The sequence below is a fragment of the Nycticebus coucang genome, chromosome 6, assembly GCF_027406575.1.
Source record: "Nycticebus coucang isolate mNycCou1 chromosome 6, mNycCou1.pri, whole genome shotgun sequence".
In the NCBI taxonomy this organism is placed as follows: domain Eukaryota; kingdom Metazoa; phylum Chordata; class Mammalia; order Primates; family Lorisidae; genus Nycticebus; species Nycticebus coucang.
The window spans coordinates 112,388,518-112,406,731 of NC_069785.1; the positions used below are offsets into that span (position 1 = coordinate 112,388,518).

At 36.8% G+C, this 18,214-nt stretch overlaps 1 protein-coding gene across 6 annotated transcripts in view; it reads left to right on the forward strand.

The window, feature by feature from the left end:
• ATM (ATM serine/threonine kinase) overlaps positions 1–18,214 on the forward strand; it is a 151,964-nt gene that overhangs the window by 86,342 nt on the left and 47,408 nt on the right. For 5 of the 6 annotated variants that reach the window (XR_008380621.1, XM_053593919.1, XM_053593923.1 and 2 more), the window contains 3 exons: positions 1,773–1,860; positions 4,520–4,675; positions 9,551–9,659. Coding sequence is in view for 5 of the 6 variants with exons in the window: in XM_053593919.1 (XP_053449894.1) it covers positions 1,773–1,860; positions 4,520–4,675; positions 9,551–9,659 (353 nt within the window). In the remaining variant the exon portion in view is untranslated. The remainder of the gene's footprint in view (positions 1–1,772; positions 1,861–4,519; positions 4,676–9,550; positions 9,660–18,214) is intronic. The other variant, XM_053593921.1, reaches the window with a different exon arrangement.

Genomic DNA, 18,214 nt, shown 5'->3' on the forward strand with positions numbered 1-18,214 from the left:
TTCCATCAGGGGATTGGGTACACATAATATATACAGGCATAGTTGAAGGCTCATTATGAGTCAGTTTTTCTAACCTAAATTTTAAAAGAGCATACAAGATTTATAGATTTCTACTGTTAACTATGATTATTATTAATGTATTTTATATGTAAACAAAACTAGGCACAAATTTATATATTGTATTTTAAGAACAATTTAGTACTAAGAAAAATACTGATTTACTGTGATATGTTACTGCAATTAAATTGCTCCTTCCAATCTAACTATGGTGCCCATCATTACAGTGTAGGTTGTGATTACTCAGTTCTTCAAATTGTTTTTTCTATTTTTACTACTACATTGACATGACTAATGTTATTTAGACTTCACTGTGTTGTGCTTTATCATTTATGTGCTTTTATTTTGCCTAATAGTCATTACAAATAAACAGTACTATTTGGAAAAATATATTAAAATTTATAGGGTGGCGCCTGTGGCTCAGTCGGTAGGGCGCTGACCCCATATGCCGAGGGTGGCGGGTTCAAGCCCGGCCCCGGCTGAACTGCAACCAGAAGGTGGCTGGGCGTTGTGGCGGGCGCCTGTAGTCCCAGCTACTCGGGAGGCTGAGGCAAGAGAATCGCTTGGGCCCAGGAGTTGGAGGTTGCTGTGAGCTGTGTGATGCCGTGGCACTCTACCCAGGGCCATAAAGTGAATATATATATAAAAAAAAAAAAATTTATAGATATGGATGCCCACCTTGTGATTGTACTAGATTTTAAGTTGGTGGTCTAAATGATCCATAATATGCTTGTATTTTTTTTAAGTAAATTTATTGCTTGTATGAATTTTCTTTAGTCCATTGAAATAAAAATTCTGTAATAATTCTCATAGAGACTTTGCAAACCACCCAAAATAGATTCTTTATCTTTAATTGGGGAGATACAGCTATAAATGATCAAGAATTAATAGTAAGCCTATAAGATACAGCTATAAATGATCAAGAATTAATAATAAGCCTATAAAACTTACTTATTTTTTTGAGGCAGAGTCTCAGTTTCGCCCTGGGTAGAGTGCCATGGTCATAGCTCACAGAAACCTCAAACTCTTGGGCTCAAGCAGTTCTCTTGCCTCAGCCTCCCAAGTAGGTGGGACTACAGGCCCCCACCACAATGCCCAGCTATTTTTAGAGACGAGGTCTCCCTCTTGCTCAGGCTAGCCTCGAACCTATGAGCTCAGGCAATTCACCCGCCTCAGCCTCCCAAAGTGCTAGGATTATAGGCATGAGCCACTGTGCCCTATTATAGGTATCACTTTTTCTATGAAACTTTTTTTTATCTAGATGAGGTTCCCTCCTATGTACATATACCTCTATAACATTCTAAACCTTCCTTCTTATAGCACTTACCACACTGTGTTGAGAGTCTCCCAGGTTAGTTAGTGAGTTCTTTATAGTCAGATATAGTCTCTCTTTATTCATGGGGTTATACTGAGCCTAAAGCATATGAAGGATCCCAGATAAATATTTATTAAATCAACAAATTAGTCCCCCTCAGAAATAAAATGTAAATTAATATGTGAATTCTCAGTTTTATTAAGTATAATTTCTTTTAAAAGAAAAAAATGCCTTTAAGTTTTATTTTTTTCATCCAAATTCATCAGAACCAATTTTGTGTTAGGTATGGTCCACCAGAACCTTATTAGTGTAGAGGGAAACTGACACATAAAAAAGAAAGAAGAAGGTGCTCAAGCAAGAATGCCTGGGACTGAGAGGAGATGTCTTTGTTTATTGTCAGAGTCAGAGCATATTTTCCGATGCTGTTTGGATAAAAAATCACAAAGAACAATGCTTGCTGTTGTGGACTATATGAGAAGACAAAAGAGGTAATGTGATGAGTGTTGCTTCTTGAGTTTAGGGATCTAGAAGTATAACTGTTAACTGCTTGCTGAATTTTTAACATGATTATTTTTGCTGAAGTCATTGCAAAGTGCTATATTTAATTTATATGATGCTTATGTCTTCTTGTGATAATTTGTATTCAGAGTGGTTGAACTCAGGTTGAACTGGGTTTGGTTAAATCAGTGACAAAAACTCTCAAATCTTGTCCCAGCTGAGCCAGTAAGAGTGACCTTTGCTAAATCACACAGCCTTTTGGGCTTTAGTTTATTTCATCTGCATTAGTGGTGGTGGGAAAGGAGCAAATAATTTTCCAGGTTACGTTTAGTTGTGTTATCCCTCTTTTAAGTTTTCTCTTTACTTTTAGGTCTTAGAAGTAAATAGAGTTGTGTAAATGTCTTTTTCAGGTCATCTGTCTTACAAGCTGTGTTTTTGTTTTTTTTTTATCATGCACCAGGGTCTCAAAAATCCATTATGCTATGAGGATGTTGATTTTCTTTATTTTGGCAAATTGTTTTACCAATCTTTGTTTCTATTATTTTTCACGAGATTTTTTTTTTTTTTTTTATAGTTTTTTTTTTTTTTTTTATTGTTGGGGATTCATTGAGGGTACAATAAGCCAGTTACACTGATTGCAATTGTTAGGTAAAGTCCCTCTTGCAATCATGTCTTGCCCCCATAAAGTGTGACACACACTAAGGCCCCACCCCCCTCCCTCCATCCCTCTTCTGCACGATTTTTAACAGTGTATGCTAGGAGCCAGATGTTGTGGCTCATACCTGTAATCCTAGCACTCTGGGAGGCCAAGGTGGGAGAATCCCTTGAGCTCAGGAGTTCGCAACCAGCTTGAGCAAGAGCAAGACCCCACCTCGACTAAACATAGAAAAATTAGCCAGGCGTTGTGGTAGATACCTGTAATTCCAGCTAGGTGGGAGGCTGAGGCAGGAGGATCCCTTGAACTCAGGAGTTTGAGGTTGCTGTGAGTAAGGCTGACACCAATGTACTCTGGCCTGGGGCAACAGAGTAAGAGTGTCTCAAAAAAAAAAAAAGAAAGAAAGAAAGAAAGAAAAAGAAGAAAAATGTGTGCTGGAATTACTAGAGTGGGTGGTCTAACTTATCTATACTGCTTGAACGTTGACCAGAACTTTGAAGAAATAGTATAATAGGCCTATCTTTTGAATAGGTAGTAATTAATGTCTCATGAGTGTATGTAGCAGTGGTCAGTAGTTGGTAAAGAATGGGTGAAAATGGAAAAATTTTTAACCTAAATGCTATTAATATCTTAAAATATTATTCCCTCTGTATTCTGAATAGTAACAGTAATAGTAGTAGTAATGCCTTTCAGTGTTTTTGCTTCTGGTTAGAAAGTTACTGATTGACCTTATTGTTTTGTACTAGTTTTCCTCTGAGAAAGCCCAGAAGAAGCTGTAACTGGAGCTGGAGCATCTATTTTCTTGGTGTTGGGAGACAGTTTCACCTTTGAGTCTGCATTTCAGATTTATCACAGAGGTGGAATGTGGTCACACTGGCAGGCCTGGGAAAAGATAAAAATTCTTTATATTCAGTTTTAATTAAGAAGAAAACTTTAAAGAGGTTTCTTGAGAAAATATGAATGGAACATAGAATAAAGGGCAAGGTCTTGAGTTCATGTCTAAGTTTGGTACTTAGAAGCTTGTTCTTTGGACAAATTTCTTGGTGTCTTTGAACTTCAGTCTTACCTTTAGAATCAGGATAATGTTTACTTTAAAGGGGGGCAGTGTATGGTATTAAAATAGATAAGGTATATAATGCGACTGACATGCAGTTAATGTAACAATCCTTTCCATGGGCAGGTTATTTCACTTCTCTGAATTTCAAGTTCCTCAGTTGAGTGCTTGTTGTGCAGTAAGTTATTTAGCTTTACAGGCATTATTTAATTGTTCCAGCTACTTTAAGTTATATGTTGTTTCAGGATTGACAATGGAGGAAACTGGGAAACCTAAGTTTAACAAGTTTAGTTGCCAAGGATCATGTAGCTAGTAGGTGATGTAGCAAGATTTGAACCTACCTATATCCTTCAAAGTCAGTTCTCTTAACCACTGCCTTGTCACATCTCTATAATGTTACTTTTCAAAAAGATAATATTTATGGTCTGTTTAAATTTTGACCTGCTATTACTACAGTGGAAGATTTTTATTAAATAACTCAACATTGATAGTAAGTTATGAACAAAATGAACCATAGTAGGAAAGGTATGTAATTGTGTTTTAGAAGAAATGAACATTTTTAATTAAATATTTAAAAGAGAGAGTGTGTATGTGTGCATGTGTTACTAGCTACTCTGTGCATCCTATTCTTAGCCTGTGGTGCTTTATTTCTTGGTGGAGACCAGGTATGAATCTCAGATTTGTGTGGGGTGATGGTCTGTAGATTTCATCAGATTCTCTGAGGGGTTTAAGGGAAAAAACAAAAACCTAAAGGATTGAGAAATAGTACTCTTCAGCTGTTATTTATAAGCTGTCTGTTAGGGAAATGTGGTTTACAGTTATTTGAATGTAATTTTCTTTTTGGCATTTGCAACCACCCACTGCATTCTATATCAATATGCTTTTCTTTGGGTATTGAAATTAAAGAAATGGAATGATGATGTATTTAATTTTTCTTTAGACCTTCTTCCGGTACAGTTTTTGATGATGCTTTCTGGCTGGATTTGAATTATCTAGAGGTTGCCAAGGTAGCTCAGTCTTGTGCTGCTCACTTTACGGCGTTACTCTATGCAGAAATTTATGCAGATAAGAAAAGCATGGAGGATCAAGAGAAAAGGTAATGAAATTTGGAATTTTTAGCTTTTAAAATTTGTGTTGAGATTGTTTCAGTAAAGATGTATAATAAAGGTTTATTGTATCTCTTGTATCCTATTTAGAAAACATTTAGATAGAAATTTTGTTTTAAAGTGAAATGATAATACATTTTTAAAAGGAAGTAATTCTACTTTGAAATAAGAATGTTTGTTACTTATAAAAATTGTATAGATGACCAGCTCCTGAACAACAGACATTACACTTACTTTTCTCTGTATCACCCAGAAGTGTTAGTGTTGGGAACTTAATGTAATGATCAATAACTATTTTTCAAGCGATTGAATGATTCCTTAATTCCATTCAGATTTGGTTTACCACTAATCCCTCAACTATTCAAAATCTATTTTATTTATTGACTATAAAATAATGTGATTAATTTCTTTCTGTGACTAAGTTTCATTTCTTCATCTACCTGTATTTCTAGGTAATTTAACTTGCTTTCCTCTGATTGAGACCTCTTCTAATAAATATAGTCCTAGATCATGGTGAAAACAGAAAAAAAATCAACCAAGAAAGTAGAAGAGTAAAAAATACCCTTTGTTATCCTATTTGAAATAGCCTACTCATGTGTTTTTTTTTTTCATTTAGCATTACTTTCTCACCACAAAATCAGTCATATTAAGCACTTGAAATAGCACAGGTATATTATGTTGGTATATTTATCATTCTTGATACCGATAATTTTTATTTAGATTGTCATTAAGCTTGAAGAAGTGTAATTTTTAGATTGTGGACAGCCAAGAATCAGAATATAGACCCATGTCTAGTTAACTGAGAAGACTCGAACCAATTTCTTTCTTTTTTTTTTTTTTTTGTAGAGACAGAGTCTCACTGTACCGCCCTCGGGTAGAGTGCTGTGGCGTCACAACCCGTCACTCAACCCAGCTCACAGCAACCTCTAACTCTTGGGCTTACGCGATTCTCTTGCCTCAGCCTCCTTAGCAGCTGGGACTACAGGCGCTTGCCACAATGCCTGGCTATTTTTTTGTTGCAGTTTGGCCGGGGCCGGGTTTGAACCTGCCACCCTCGGCATATGGGGCTGGCGTCCTACTTACTGAGCCACAGGCGCCGCCCATCGAACCAATTTCTTAATTCTCTGATTTGGTATTTAATTTCTGCTTTTCAATTGAAAACAATTATAAATCCACATTATGTAGAAACTATATATAGTATGTAACTGTTGTATTCATGATTACTATCATCTTCTTAGGAAGAGACGTATGTTGTCCTTAAGGTATATAATGAGTAAAAAACTTATTGCTGCCTATTTTCAGATTTTTATCAATTTTAGAGCCAACATACTTGTTAGCAGTTATTATAATCTGAATGTGCTTTAGTATCGTAGTTCCATAAAGCAGTCTGATGAATTATTAAGTGAATAATTAGATGAATATAAATAAAAGCACTTTCAATTTGAAGGTAAGAGATCAGATGGAATGTAGTTGCAAAATTGCTTGTTTTAAAGCAGATGTGCCTAGATTTTATATTAGTTAACTTGAAGAAAGAGTGCCTGACAAATAGGGCTTGCTCTTTGCTTTGGCTGGCTGTCCTGTTTTTTTTTTTTCCCCAGCTGATGGAAAGGAAAGGCAAATAGAGAGATGAGAGGTAGAGATACTGGGGAATGCTGGTTTTCTTCAGAGGCTTGTTAGGTCCTCAAGCTAAGGCTTTGTAAACTAAAGTGGTCAAAAAAAGTATGCTTGTGGGCGGCGCCTGTGGCTCAGTGAGTGGGGCGCCGGCCCCATATGCCGAGGGTGGCGGATTCAAACCTGGCCCCGGCCAAACTGCAACAAAAAAATAGCCGGGCGTTGTGGCAGGCGCCTGTAGTCCCAGCTGCTCGGGAGGCTGAGGCAAGAGAATCTCGTAAGCCCAAGAGCTAGAGGTTGCTGTGAGCCGTGTGTCGCCACCACCCTCTACCCGAGGGCGGTACAGTGAGACTCTGTCTCTACAAAAAAAAAAAAAAAGTATGCTTGTAAGCAAAATATAGATCAATGGTTTATCAACACTTCAAGTAAAGAAAATGACTAACCTTCTTAAATTTCCTATTCAAGTTGTTATTAGTGACATCCCTCATACTAGGTATTCCAGAATACATATAAAGTTTTATTTGTTAACTTGTTTTTCAGAAAGTATGAGATTTCAATGTTAGTGTACATAATTTTTTCAGAAAAACATAAATTCAAAACAACTCCAAGCAGAATTTAGGCAACAGATGTTAGTTCACACCCTCAGTTATCTTAGTATTCCTAATACTTAAGGCAGTGCCTGACAGAAGTTCTGGCAACTCTGTAAGTACTTATTACCTGGATGAATTGCAGTCTCAGACTTACAAAGTCATACCCGCTAATCCTATCTTACCCATTTTCCAGATCTCTCATCTAAAAACTATTTTTAATATAATATGCCAATAAAGAAAAAAAATACATGTGATGTCTATACATGAAGGTTATAAGGTAAAATAAAACATTGTCAGCAGCATTCTTTTACTTAGTGCTTTTCATTTTCCCATCCTCCTGTGCTTCTTTCAAGAAGTAAATATTTTTTGAGTTTTGCGTTTCACATTTCTTTGGATGATATTTTTCATATATAAATAGGAACCCTTATGGTTTAGTTTTTTTCTTTTTTTGAGCTTTATATGAAATTGCATGTATAATTTCCTGTACCTTGTTCTTTCATTAAGTATTTTTAGAAGATTTATTTGTGCTGTGTGTTGATACAGTTCATTTGTCACTGCCATTTAATGTACCATTGGGATGAGATACCACAATTTATTTGCCGATTCTCTCAGTTACGTATCTCTTAAATGTAGGATTGCAGGGTATGCATATTTTCCACCTTATAAGATAGTGCCTAATTGTTTCTTAAAGTGGTTATACCAATTTGTATACTTACCAGAAATGTATTTGGGAAAGAAAGAAGCAAGTCAATAGGAAGTCTTTTTTTTTTTTGTAGAGACAGAGTCTCACTTTATGGCCCTGGGTAGAGTGCCGTGGCATCACACAGCTCACAGCAACCTCCAACTCCTGGGCTTAAATGATTCTTTTGCCTCAGTCTCCCGAGTAGCTGGGACTACAGGCACCTGCCACAACGCCCGGCTATTTTTTTGGTTGCAATTCAGCCGGGGCCAGGTTTGAACCCCCCACCCTCCTTATATGGGGCCTGCGCCTTACCGACTGAGCCACAGGCGCCGCCCCAATAGGAAGCCTTATATTTGAAGAAGGTAGCCTGAATATACTATTTGTAGATTGTGTGGAAAAGGTAAAGAAGAAACTAGAATAAGTTTAGAGGTAAATATTTGAGGCACTCTAACTCAAGATAGTTACCATTTTATATATTGCGTTATTACAGACATCATAGCTATTACAATTTTAGACTTGAAGTTACTTATAGAACTTGATACCATGGTTTGCATGGTTTGTAGCTAAGGCTTTGAAAGTAGATCTGAGTTCTAATCATGACTGTTACTGTTTTCATAATCTTGGTAATTTTTTTTTTTTTTTTTTTAATCTGAGACAGGGGTCCTGTTCTGTTGCCTAGGCTATAATGCAGTGCCACTGTCAGCTCACTGAAGCCTTAAACTCCTGGGGTCAAGCAATTCTCCTACCTCATAACCTCCCAAGTAGCTGGGCCTACAAGGCACGTGACAACATCACCAGCAATTTTTTTTTTTTTTTTTAAGAAATGGGGTCTCACTATGTCACCCAGGCTGATCTTGAACTCTTAGCCTCAGCAGTCCTCTCACCTAGGCCTCCCACAGTGCTGGGAATGTGGCCAGCACTCCCACCACACCTAGCCTATAGTCTTGTTCTAAGTGGATCCTACTGATCTGCTTCCTTCTCAATAGTTAATATTATCAGATTTCTTAATTTATGTCAGTTTATTAGATTTTTAAATTTTTTTTTGAGGCAGAGTCTCAGTATGTTGCCCTCAGTAGAGTGCTATGGCTTCACAACCCACAGCAACCTCAAACTCTTGGGCTTAAGCAATTCTCTTGCTTCAGCCTCCCAAGTAGTTGGGACTACAGGCACCTGCCACAACGCCCAACTATTTTTTGTTGTTTTTGTAATTGTCATTGTCATTTGCCAGGCTGGGGCCAGGTTCGAACCCACCAGCCCTGTGTATGTGGCCAGTGCCCTACCCACTGAGCTACAAGCACCGAGCCCAATTTATTAGATTTTAAATGCTACTTCATTGCATCTTAATTTGTAGTCCATAGTTATTAATTAGGTTGAGTTTCAGGTAAAACCACTGACAGAATATTAAGGAACTGAATTTAGGTGCATCTGCTCTATATTTAGCCACATTACTTTTTTCTTTGAGGCAGGGTCTTGCTCTATCACTCTGGTTAGAGTGTAGTTGTTTCATCATAGGTCACTGTAACCTCAGACTCCTAAGCTCATGGGATTTTCCTGCCTCAGCCTTCTGAGTAGCTGGGACTACAGGTGTATGCCATAATGCCTGATTAATTTTTCTACTTTCTGTAGAGATGGAGGTCTTGGTTTTTGCTCAGGCTGATCTCAGACTCCTGGCCTCAAGTGATCATCCTGCCTTGTCATCCCAAAGTGCTAGGATTATAGATGGAGCCACTGTGCTTGGCCCATCTGCTCTATACTTAATAGGCCTATCTTTTTATAAATAATCACATTTTGACAGATAGCCTTTTATAGGAGATTATTATTAAAATACAGTTTTCATTCACAAATTTTCTTTCCATCCTAGGTCTAAATGTTACATTTTATAGTATCATTGTGTTTTATTTGCAACCTTCATTAGTTTTTTTCTTTCTAAGTCTGTAGTATGTATATTCAGAAGCCTCTAACTAGTATGTTCACTTTAAAAGTGGTGCTTTTGTGACCAATAGAAGCCTTACATTTGAAGATGGAAGCCAGAGTACAACTATTTCTAGTTTGAGTGAAAAAAGTAAAGAGGAAACTGGAATAAGTTTACAGGTAAGTAGTATAGTCTTTATTTATGACTACTTATGGATTATTATTCTGTTACAAAGACTGTACAGATGACATTTGATTATAAAACTGAATTTACTTGTTGGACTTGAGCATCATATATATAAATTTGTGGCTTAAAAGTTAGACCTTGGAACAGAAAGACTTGAGTTCTGGTCTTCACTCTGTCACTTAATCATATATTCTTGTACAAATTATTTAACCTTTACAACATTGAGTTTCCTCACCTGTCTCACAGGGTGAGTTTGTACCATATATTTTCTAACATACCACCCTGTTTATTTTCTTTATAGCACTTACAGTTTATAATTATATATTTATTTGTTTGTTTACTTGTTTGTTCTGTGTCATAGAAGAAGTAGATTATTGCTTTTATAAATTTACTAACATCCACACTCAAATTGGCCCACAATACTATCTAGCATTTTTACTCAATTTGTTTGGTTAACTTACTCCTCTACAATGACAGTTTCAACTCCACTTTGCTTAAACCTTTGATCTTCTTTTCTCTGTCTTTGCTTTCATCCTGCCTGTGGTCCCTGGGCTGCGTCATGATTTTGTAAGGCCTTTTTTTTTTTTGGTTATCTGTGGTGTCAGATATCACAAAAAAGTATGCATGGACCTCTTTTTTGCTAATTATCTTTATTTTTATTATTATTATTTTTTAATTAAATCATAGCTGTGTACATTGATATATTCATGGGGCATCATTCACTAGCTTCACAGACCATTTACCAAGTTTCACATATACCCTTGTAAGATGCACCACTGGTGTAATCCCACCAATCCCCTTCCCTCTACCCACCTCACCCCTCCCTCCCCTCCCTTTCCCCCTTCCCCCTATTCTTAGGTTGTAGCTAATTATCTTTAGTTTCTGTGGCTCAAGATAACTCTTACTCTGCCAAAATGCAGTATAAGAAAACAAAAAAGGTTGGTCATAGATATCTGCCTGTATCTTACCGTCAAACATTGGAAATCTCCCTGCTTTAGAATTTGCCCTCTTGTTAAAGTAGAGAAACAGTTTCGCTTTCTAAGATTCATTCTTCCTGTGCTTTTTTATTTGCTTTTTCTCAGGATTTTATTATTTAATACGTTGTATTCCCTCTGAACTATATTCTGAACATTTAAATATCTCTCCTATTAAAAACATTTCCCTTCTCACAAACACAAAATTATTTCCCCCTTCCCTATATTCTCTTTTAGTATCACCCTCTCTCTTGCTGTCCTTAACAGCCAAACTTTTTGGAAGAGTCTGTCTGGAGACAATTATGTCTCCATTTCCTCTGCTTACATTCATCTCACTAACATAGCACTTGCTAATGTCTTCCATAAACTTCATATTGGTGAGTCTGGTAGGGCACCTTTCATTCCTCTGTTCTGTTAATACTTCACACAGTTGACCCCTTGCTTAACTATGTTCTATTTTTTTTGACCCACTCTCCTGTGATTTTCATTCCTTCCCTTTTGGTTTCTCCATAGTCCCCTTCTTTTCCTCTGCTGAGTTTTTGTTGACATCTTCTGTGTACTAGACACTGGGCTAGGTATAGGTATTTAATATTTCAACTCTGAGGGCTTGATTTTGTGTTTCTGAATAGAAACAGTTGAACTAGAATTACAGAATTATTCCAATATGGACGAATTTATATTTAGAAAATATTTCCCAGAGTAAGTATCATAAAGACAGTTAAATCATTTCATCAATTCAGTTTCTATTTTTATTTGTATTTTATTGAGATTGTTTAAAACAGAATCAGTCTTTCCTACGTAAATTTTATAACAAAGATTTGAATAATTAAGCTTCTTTATCCATATGAAATTTTACCAATTTTAATGTGGTTTTGAGTTGTTTTCTTTCAAAGAATTTGTAACCTTTATTTTCACCAAATTATTAGTTTTCAAGAGTCAGACTTTGCAGAACTTTTTTTTTTTGAGACAAAGTCTCGCTTTGTAGCCCTTTGTAGAGTGCCATGGTGTCACAGCTCACAGGAACCTCAAACTCTTGGGCTTAAGCGATTGTCTTGCCTCAGCCTCCCAAGTAGCTGGGGTGACGGGTGCCTGCTACAACACCTGGCTATTTTTAGAGATGAGGTCTAGCTCTGGCTCAGGCTGGTCTCAAACCTGTGAGCTAAGGCAATACACCCACCTCGGCCTCCCAAGTGCTGGGATTACAGGCGTGAGCCACTGTACCTGGCCCCAGAACTTCAACTTTAAAATGAAGTACAATTTTAACTCTTTTGACAGGATTATTCGTTTTTATGATTATCTTTGCATGTGATAAAAGCTAGTAGGTTGATATTTAATTCTTGAAATTATGGCAATTCTTCTCAGGTAGACTACAATCATTTTGTTGTCTGGGGTTAGTCTACTGTTTTGATTATCCAAGTCTTTGGTATATATAGTTTTCCTTTGAAAACACAGGACTGCCAGTTCCCTGTGCAGTCAAAAAATCAGCATATAATTTTCTACTCCCCCCAAACTTTACTAATAGCCTACTCTTGACCACAACTGTTACTGATAAAATAAATAGTCAAATAACACATATTTTGTGTATACTACACATATATGCAGTATATACTTTTTTTTATTAAATCATAACTGTGTACATTAATACATTTATGGGGTACAATGTCCTGATTTGATGTACAATCTGCAAAACGTACATCAAACTTGTTAACAGAACCATCACCTCACTTATTTGTTATGGTAAGATGTTTAAAATGTACCATTGCATTATGCACGTTAGTTGAGGTCCCACCAAATGCCCTCCCTCCTTTCACCTCCCCCCTTCTCTCCCCTCTCTCTCTTCTTCCCATCATTCTGGACTATAGTTTTATTTTATTACTTGTATGAATGTGTAGGTGATTATATATTGGTTTCATAATAGTATTGAATACACTGGATACTTTTTCTTCCATTCTTGAGATACTTTACTAAGAAGAATAAAAAATTGGCTTAGATGGGACGTTTCTTTTTTTTTTTTTTTTTTTTTTATTGTTGGGGATTCATTGGATGGGACATTTCTTAAACTGATAGAGGCCATCTACAGCAAATCCCCAGCCAATATTATATTGAATGGAGTAAAATTGAAAACATTTCCACTCAGATGTGGAACTAGAAAAGGATGTCCTTTGTCTCCACTGCCATTCAACATAGTAATGGAAGTCTTCGCCGTCACAATCAGGCAAGAGAAGGAGATCAAGGGTATCCAGATGGGGTCAGCAGTGATCAAACTCTCACTCTTTGTGGATGACATGATCTTATACCTAGAAAACTCAAAGGACTCAACTATAAAACTCTTAGAAGTGATTAAGGAATATAGCAGCATCTCAGGATACAAAAATCAATACTTACAAATCAGTAGCTTTTATATATACCAACAATAGTCAAGCTGAAAATACAGTCAAGGACTCTACTCCTTTTACAGGAGAGCCAAAGATGAAATATCTGGGAATTTACTTAACAAAGGATGTGAAAGATCGTCATAAAGAAAATTATGAAACTCCGAGAAAAGAAATGGCAGAAGATGTTAACAAATAGAAAAATATACCATGCTCATGGCTGGGAAGAATCAACATTGCTAAAATGTCCATATTACCCATTGCAATCTACAGATTTAATGTAATCCCTATTAAAGCACCATTGTCATACTTTAAAGATCTTGAAAAATTAGTACTTCATTTTATATGGAATCAGAAAAAACCTCGAATATCCAAGATATTACTCAGAAATAAAAAATCAGGAGGTATCACATTACCAGACTTCAGGCTATACTATAAATCTATAGTGATCAAAACAGCATGGTACTGGCACAAAAATAGAGAGGTAGACACATGGAACAGAATAGAGAACCAAGAGATGAACCCAGGCACTTATCGTCATTTGATCTTTGATAAGTCTATAAAAAGCATTAACGGGGGAAAGATTCCGTATTTAACAAATGGTGCTGGAAGAACAGGCTGCTGTCCTATAGAAGACTGAAACTGGACCCTTATCTTTCACCATTAACAAAAATTGATTCTCACTGGATGAAAGATTTAAACTTAAGACATGAAACTATAAAGATACTTGGAGAGAGTGCAGGGAAAACACTTGAAGAAATTGGCCTGGGAGAATTTTTTATGAGGAGGATACCCCTGGCAATTGAAGCAACACCAAAAATATAATACTTGGATCTGATCAAACTACAAAGCTTCTGCACAGCCAAGAACACAGTAAGTAAAACAAGCAGACAGCTCTTAGATTGGGAGAAGATATTTGCAGGTTATGTTTCTGACAAAGGTATGATAACTAGAATCCACAGAGAACACAAACTAATCAATAAGAAAAGAACAAATAGCCCCACTTCTTCGTGGGCAAGAGACTTGAACCGAAGCTTCTGTGAAGAAGACAGGCACGTGGCCTACAAACACATGAAAAAAAGACTCATCATCTTTAATCACCAAAGAAATGCAAATCAAAACAACTTTGAGATATTGTGTAACTCTAGTAAAAGTAGCCCACATCACAAATTCCAAAACTACAAATGTTGGCATAGATGTGGAGAGAAGGGAACACTTGTACACTGCTGGTGGGAATGCAAGCTAGTACATCCGTTTTGGAAAGAAGTTTGGAGAATACTCAAGGAATTAATAGACCTGCTTTTCAATCCTCTAATTCCTCTACTAGGTATATACCTAGATGTTCAAAAATTATTTTACAACAAAGACATTTGCACCAGAATGTTTATCACAGCCCAATTCATAATGACCAAGTCATGGAAGCAGCCCAAATGTCCATCAACCCATGAATGGATTGACAAATTGTGGTATATGTACACCATGGAACACTATACAACCATAGAAAAGATGGAGACTTCACATCTTTTATGTTTACCTGGATGGAGCTAGAACATATTCTTCTTTTTTTTTTTTTGTTTTATTGTTGGGGATTCATTGAGGGTACAATAAGCCAGGTTACACTGATTGCAATTGTTAGGTAAAGTCCCTCTTGCAATCATGTCTTGCCCCCATAAAGTGTGACACACACCAAGGCCCCACCCCGCTCCCTCCTTCCCTCTTTCTGCTTCCCCCCCCATAACCATAATTGTTATTAATTGTCCTCATATCAAAATTGAGTACATAGGATTCATGCTTCTCCATTCTTGTGATGCTTTACTAAGAATAATGTCTTCCACGTCCATCCAGGTTAATATGAAGGATGTAAAGTCTCCTTTTTTTTTAATGGCTGAATAGTATTCCATGGTATACATATACCACAGCTTGTTAATCCATTCCTGGGTTGGTGGGCATTTAGGCTGTTTCCACATTCTGGCGATTGTAAATTGAGCTGCAATGAACAATCTAGTACAAGTGTCCTTATGATAAAAGGATTTTTTTCCTTCTGGGTAGATGCCCAGTAATGGGATTGTAGGATCAAATGGGAGGTCTAGCTTGAGTTCCTTGAGGTTTCTCCATACTTCCTTCCAGAAAGGTTGTACTAGTTTGCAGTCCCACCAGCAGTGTAAAAGTGTTCCCTTCTCTCCACATCCACGCCAGCATCTGCAGTTTTGAGATTTTGTGATGTGGGCCATTCTCACTGGGGTTAGATGATATCTCAGGGTTGTTTTGATTTGTATTTCTCTAATATATAGAGACAATGAACATTTTTTCATGTGTTAGCCATTCGTCTGTCGTCTTTAGAGAAAGTTCTATTCATGTCTCTTGCCTGTTGATATATGGGATTGTTGGCTTTTTTCATGTGGATTAATTTGAGTTCTCTATAGATCCTAGTTATCAAGCTTTTGTCTGATTGAAAATATGCAAATATCCTTTCCCATTGTGTAGGTTGTCTCTTTGCTTTGGTTATTGTCTCCTTAGCTGTACAGAAGCTTTTCAGTTTAATGAAGTCCCATTTGTTTATTTTTGTTGTTGTTGCAATTGCCATGGCAGTCTTCTTCATGAAGTCTTTCCCCAGGCCAGTATCTTCCAGTGTTTTTCCTATGCTTTCTTGGAGGATTTTTATTGTTTCATGCCTTAAGTTTAAGTCCTTTATCCATCTTGAATCAATTTTTGTGAGTGGGGAAAGGTGTGGGTCCAGTTTCAGTCTTTTACATGTAGACGTCCAGTTCTCCCAACACCATTTATTGAATAGGGAGTCTTTCCCCCAAGGTATGTTCTTGTTTGGTTTATCAAAGATTAGGTGGTTGTAAGATGTTAGTTTCATTTCTTGGTTTTCAATTCGATTCCAAGTGTCTATGTCTCTGTTTTTGTGCCAGTACCATGCTGTCTTGAGCACTATGGCTTTGTAGTACAGACTAAAATCTGGTATGCTGATGCCCCCAGCTTTATTTTTGTTACAGAGAACTGCCTTAGCTATACGGGGTTTTTTCCGGTTCCATACAAAACGCAGAATCATTTTTTCCAAATCTTGAAAGTACGATGTTGGTATTTTGATAGGAATGGCATTGAATAGGTAGATTGCTTTGGGAAGTATAGACATTTTAACAATGTTGATTCTTCCCATCCATGAGCATGGTATGTTCTTCCATTTGTTAATATCCTCTGTTATTTCCTTTCTGAGGAGTTCATAGTTTTCTTTATAGAGGTCCTTCACCTCCTTCGTTAGGTATATTCCTAGGTATTTAATTTTCTTTGAAACTATGGTGAAGGGAGTTGTGTCCTTAATTAGCTTCTCATCTTGACTGTTATTGGTGTACACAAAGGCTACTGACTTGTGGACATTGATTTTATATCCTGAAACATTACTGTATTTTTTGATGACTTCTAGGAGTCTTGTGGTTGAGTCTTTGGGGTTCTCTAAGTATAAGATCATGTCGTCAGCAAAGAGGGAGAGTTTGACCTCCTCTGCTCCCATTTGGATTCCCTTTATTTCCTTGTCTTACCTAATTGTATTGGCTAGAACTTCCAGCACTACGTTGAATAGTAAAGGCGACAGAGGACAACCTTGTCTGGTTCCAGTTCTAAGAGGAAAAGCTTTCAGTTTTACTCCGTTCAGTAAAATATTGGCTGTGGGTTTGTCATAGATAGCTTCAATCAGTTTTAGAAATGTGCCACCTATGTCTATACTCTTCAGTGTTCTAATTAGAAAAGGATGCTGGATTTTATCAAATGCTTTTTCTGCATCTATTGAGAGGATCATGTGATCTTTATTTTTGCCTCTGTTAATATGGTGGATAACGTTTATAGACTTGTGTATGTTAAACCAGCCTTGCATCCCTGGGATGAAGCCTTCTTGATCATGATGAATGACTTTTTTGATGATAAGCTGTAATCTATTGGCTAGGATTTTGTTGAGAATTTTTGCATGTATGTTCATGAGTGAGATTGGTCTGAAATTCTCCTTTTTGTTTGGGTCTTTTCCTGGTTTTGGTATCAGGGTGATGTTTGCTTCATAGAATGTGTTGGGGAAGATTCCTTCTTCTTCAGTTTTTTGGAATAATTTCTGCAGTACAGGAATAAGCTCTTCCTTGAAGGTTTGATAGAATTCTGGAGTGAAGCCATCTGGACCAGGGCATTTTTTGGTTGGAAGCTTTTTTATTGTTTCTTTGATCTCAGTGCTTGAAATTGGTCTGTTCAGGAGCTCTATTTCTTCCTGGCTGAGCCTAGGGAGAGGGTGTGATTCCAAATATTGATCCATTTCTTTCACATTGTCAAATTTCAGGGCATAGAGTTTCTGGTAGTATTCAGAGATGATCTCTTGTATCTCTGTGGGATCAGTTGTTATTTCCCCTTTATCATTTCTGATTGAGGTTACTAGAGATTTTACTTTTCTATTTCTAGTTAGTCTGGCCAATGGTTTATTTTATTTATTTTTTCAAAAAACCAACTCCTTGTTTCATTAATTTTCTGAATGATTCTTTTGTTTTCAATTTCATTGATCTCTGATTTGATTTTGGATATTTCTTTTCTTCTACTGAGTTTAGGCTTAGATTGTTCTTCTTTTTCCAATTCCATAAGATCTCTTGTGAGATTGTTGATGTGCTCTCTTTCTGTTTTTCGAATGTAGGCATCTAAAGCGATGAATTTTCCTCTGAAAACTGCTTTTGCAGTATCCCAGAGGTTTTGGTGGCTTGTGTCTTCATTGTTGTTATGCTCAAGGAAGTTAATGATTTCCTGTTTTATTTCTTCGTTCACCCATCTGTTATTCAACAGAAGATTGTTTAATTTCGATGCCTTTGTGTGGGGTCGAGCATTTTTGTTAGAGTTGAGTTCCACCTTTAGTGCCTTATGGTCTGAGAAGATACAAGGTAAAATTTCAATTCTTTTGATTCTGTTGATATTTGTTTTGTGTCCCAGGATATGATCAATTTTGGAGAATGTTCCATGGGGTGATGAGAAGAATGTATATTCTTCATCTTTGGGATGGAGTCTTCTGTATGCGTCTATCAAGCACAGTTGTTCTAGGGTCTCATTTAAATCTCTTATATCCTTGTTTAATTTCTGTTTAGAGGATCTGTCCAGCTCTGTAAGAGGAGTGTTAAGGTCCCCTGTTATTATGGTATTATCAGATATCATATTGCTCAGGCTGAGTAAGGTCTGTTT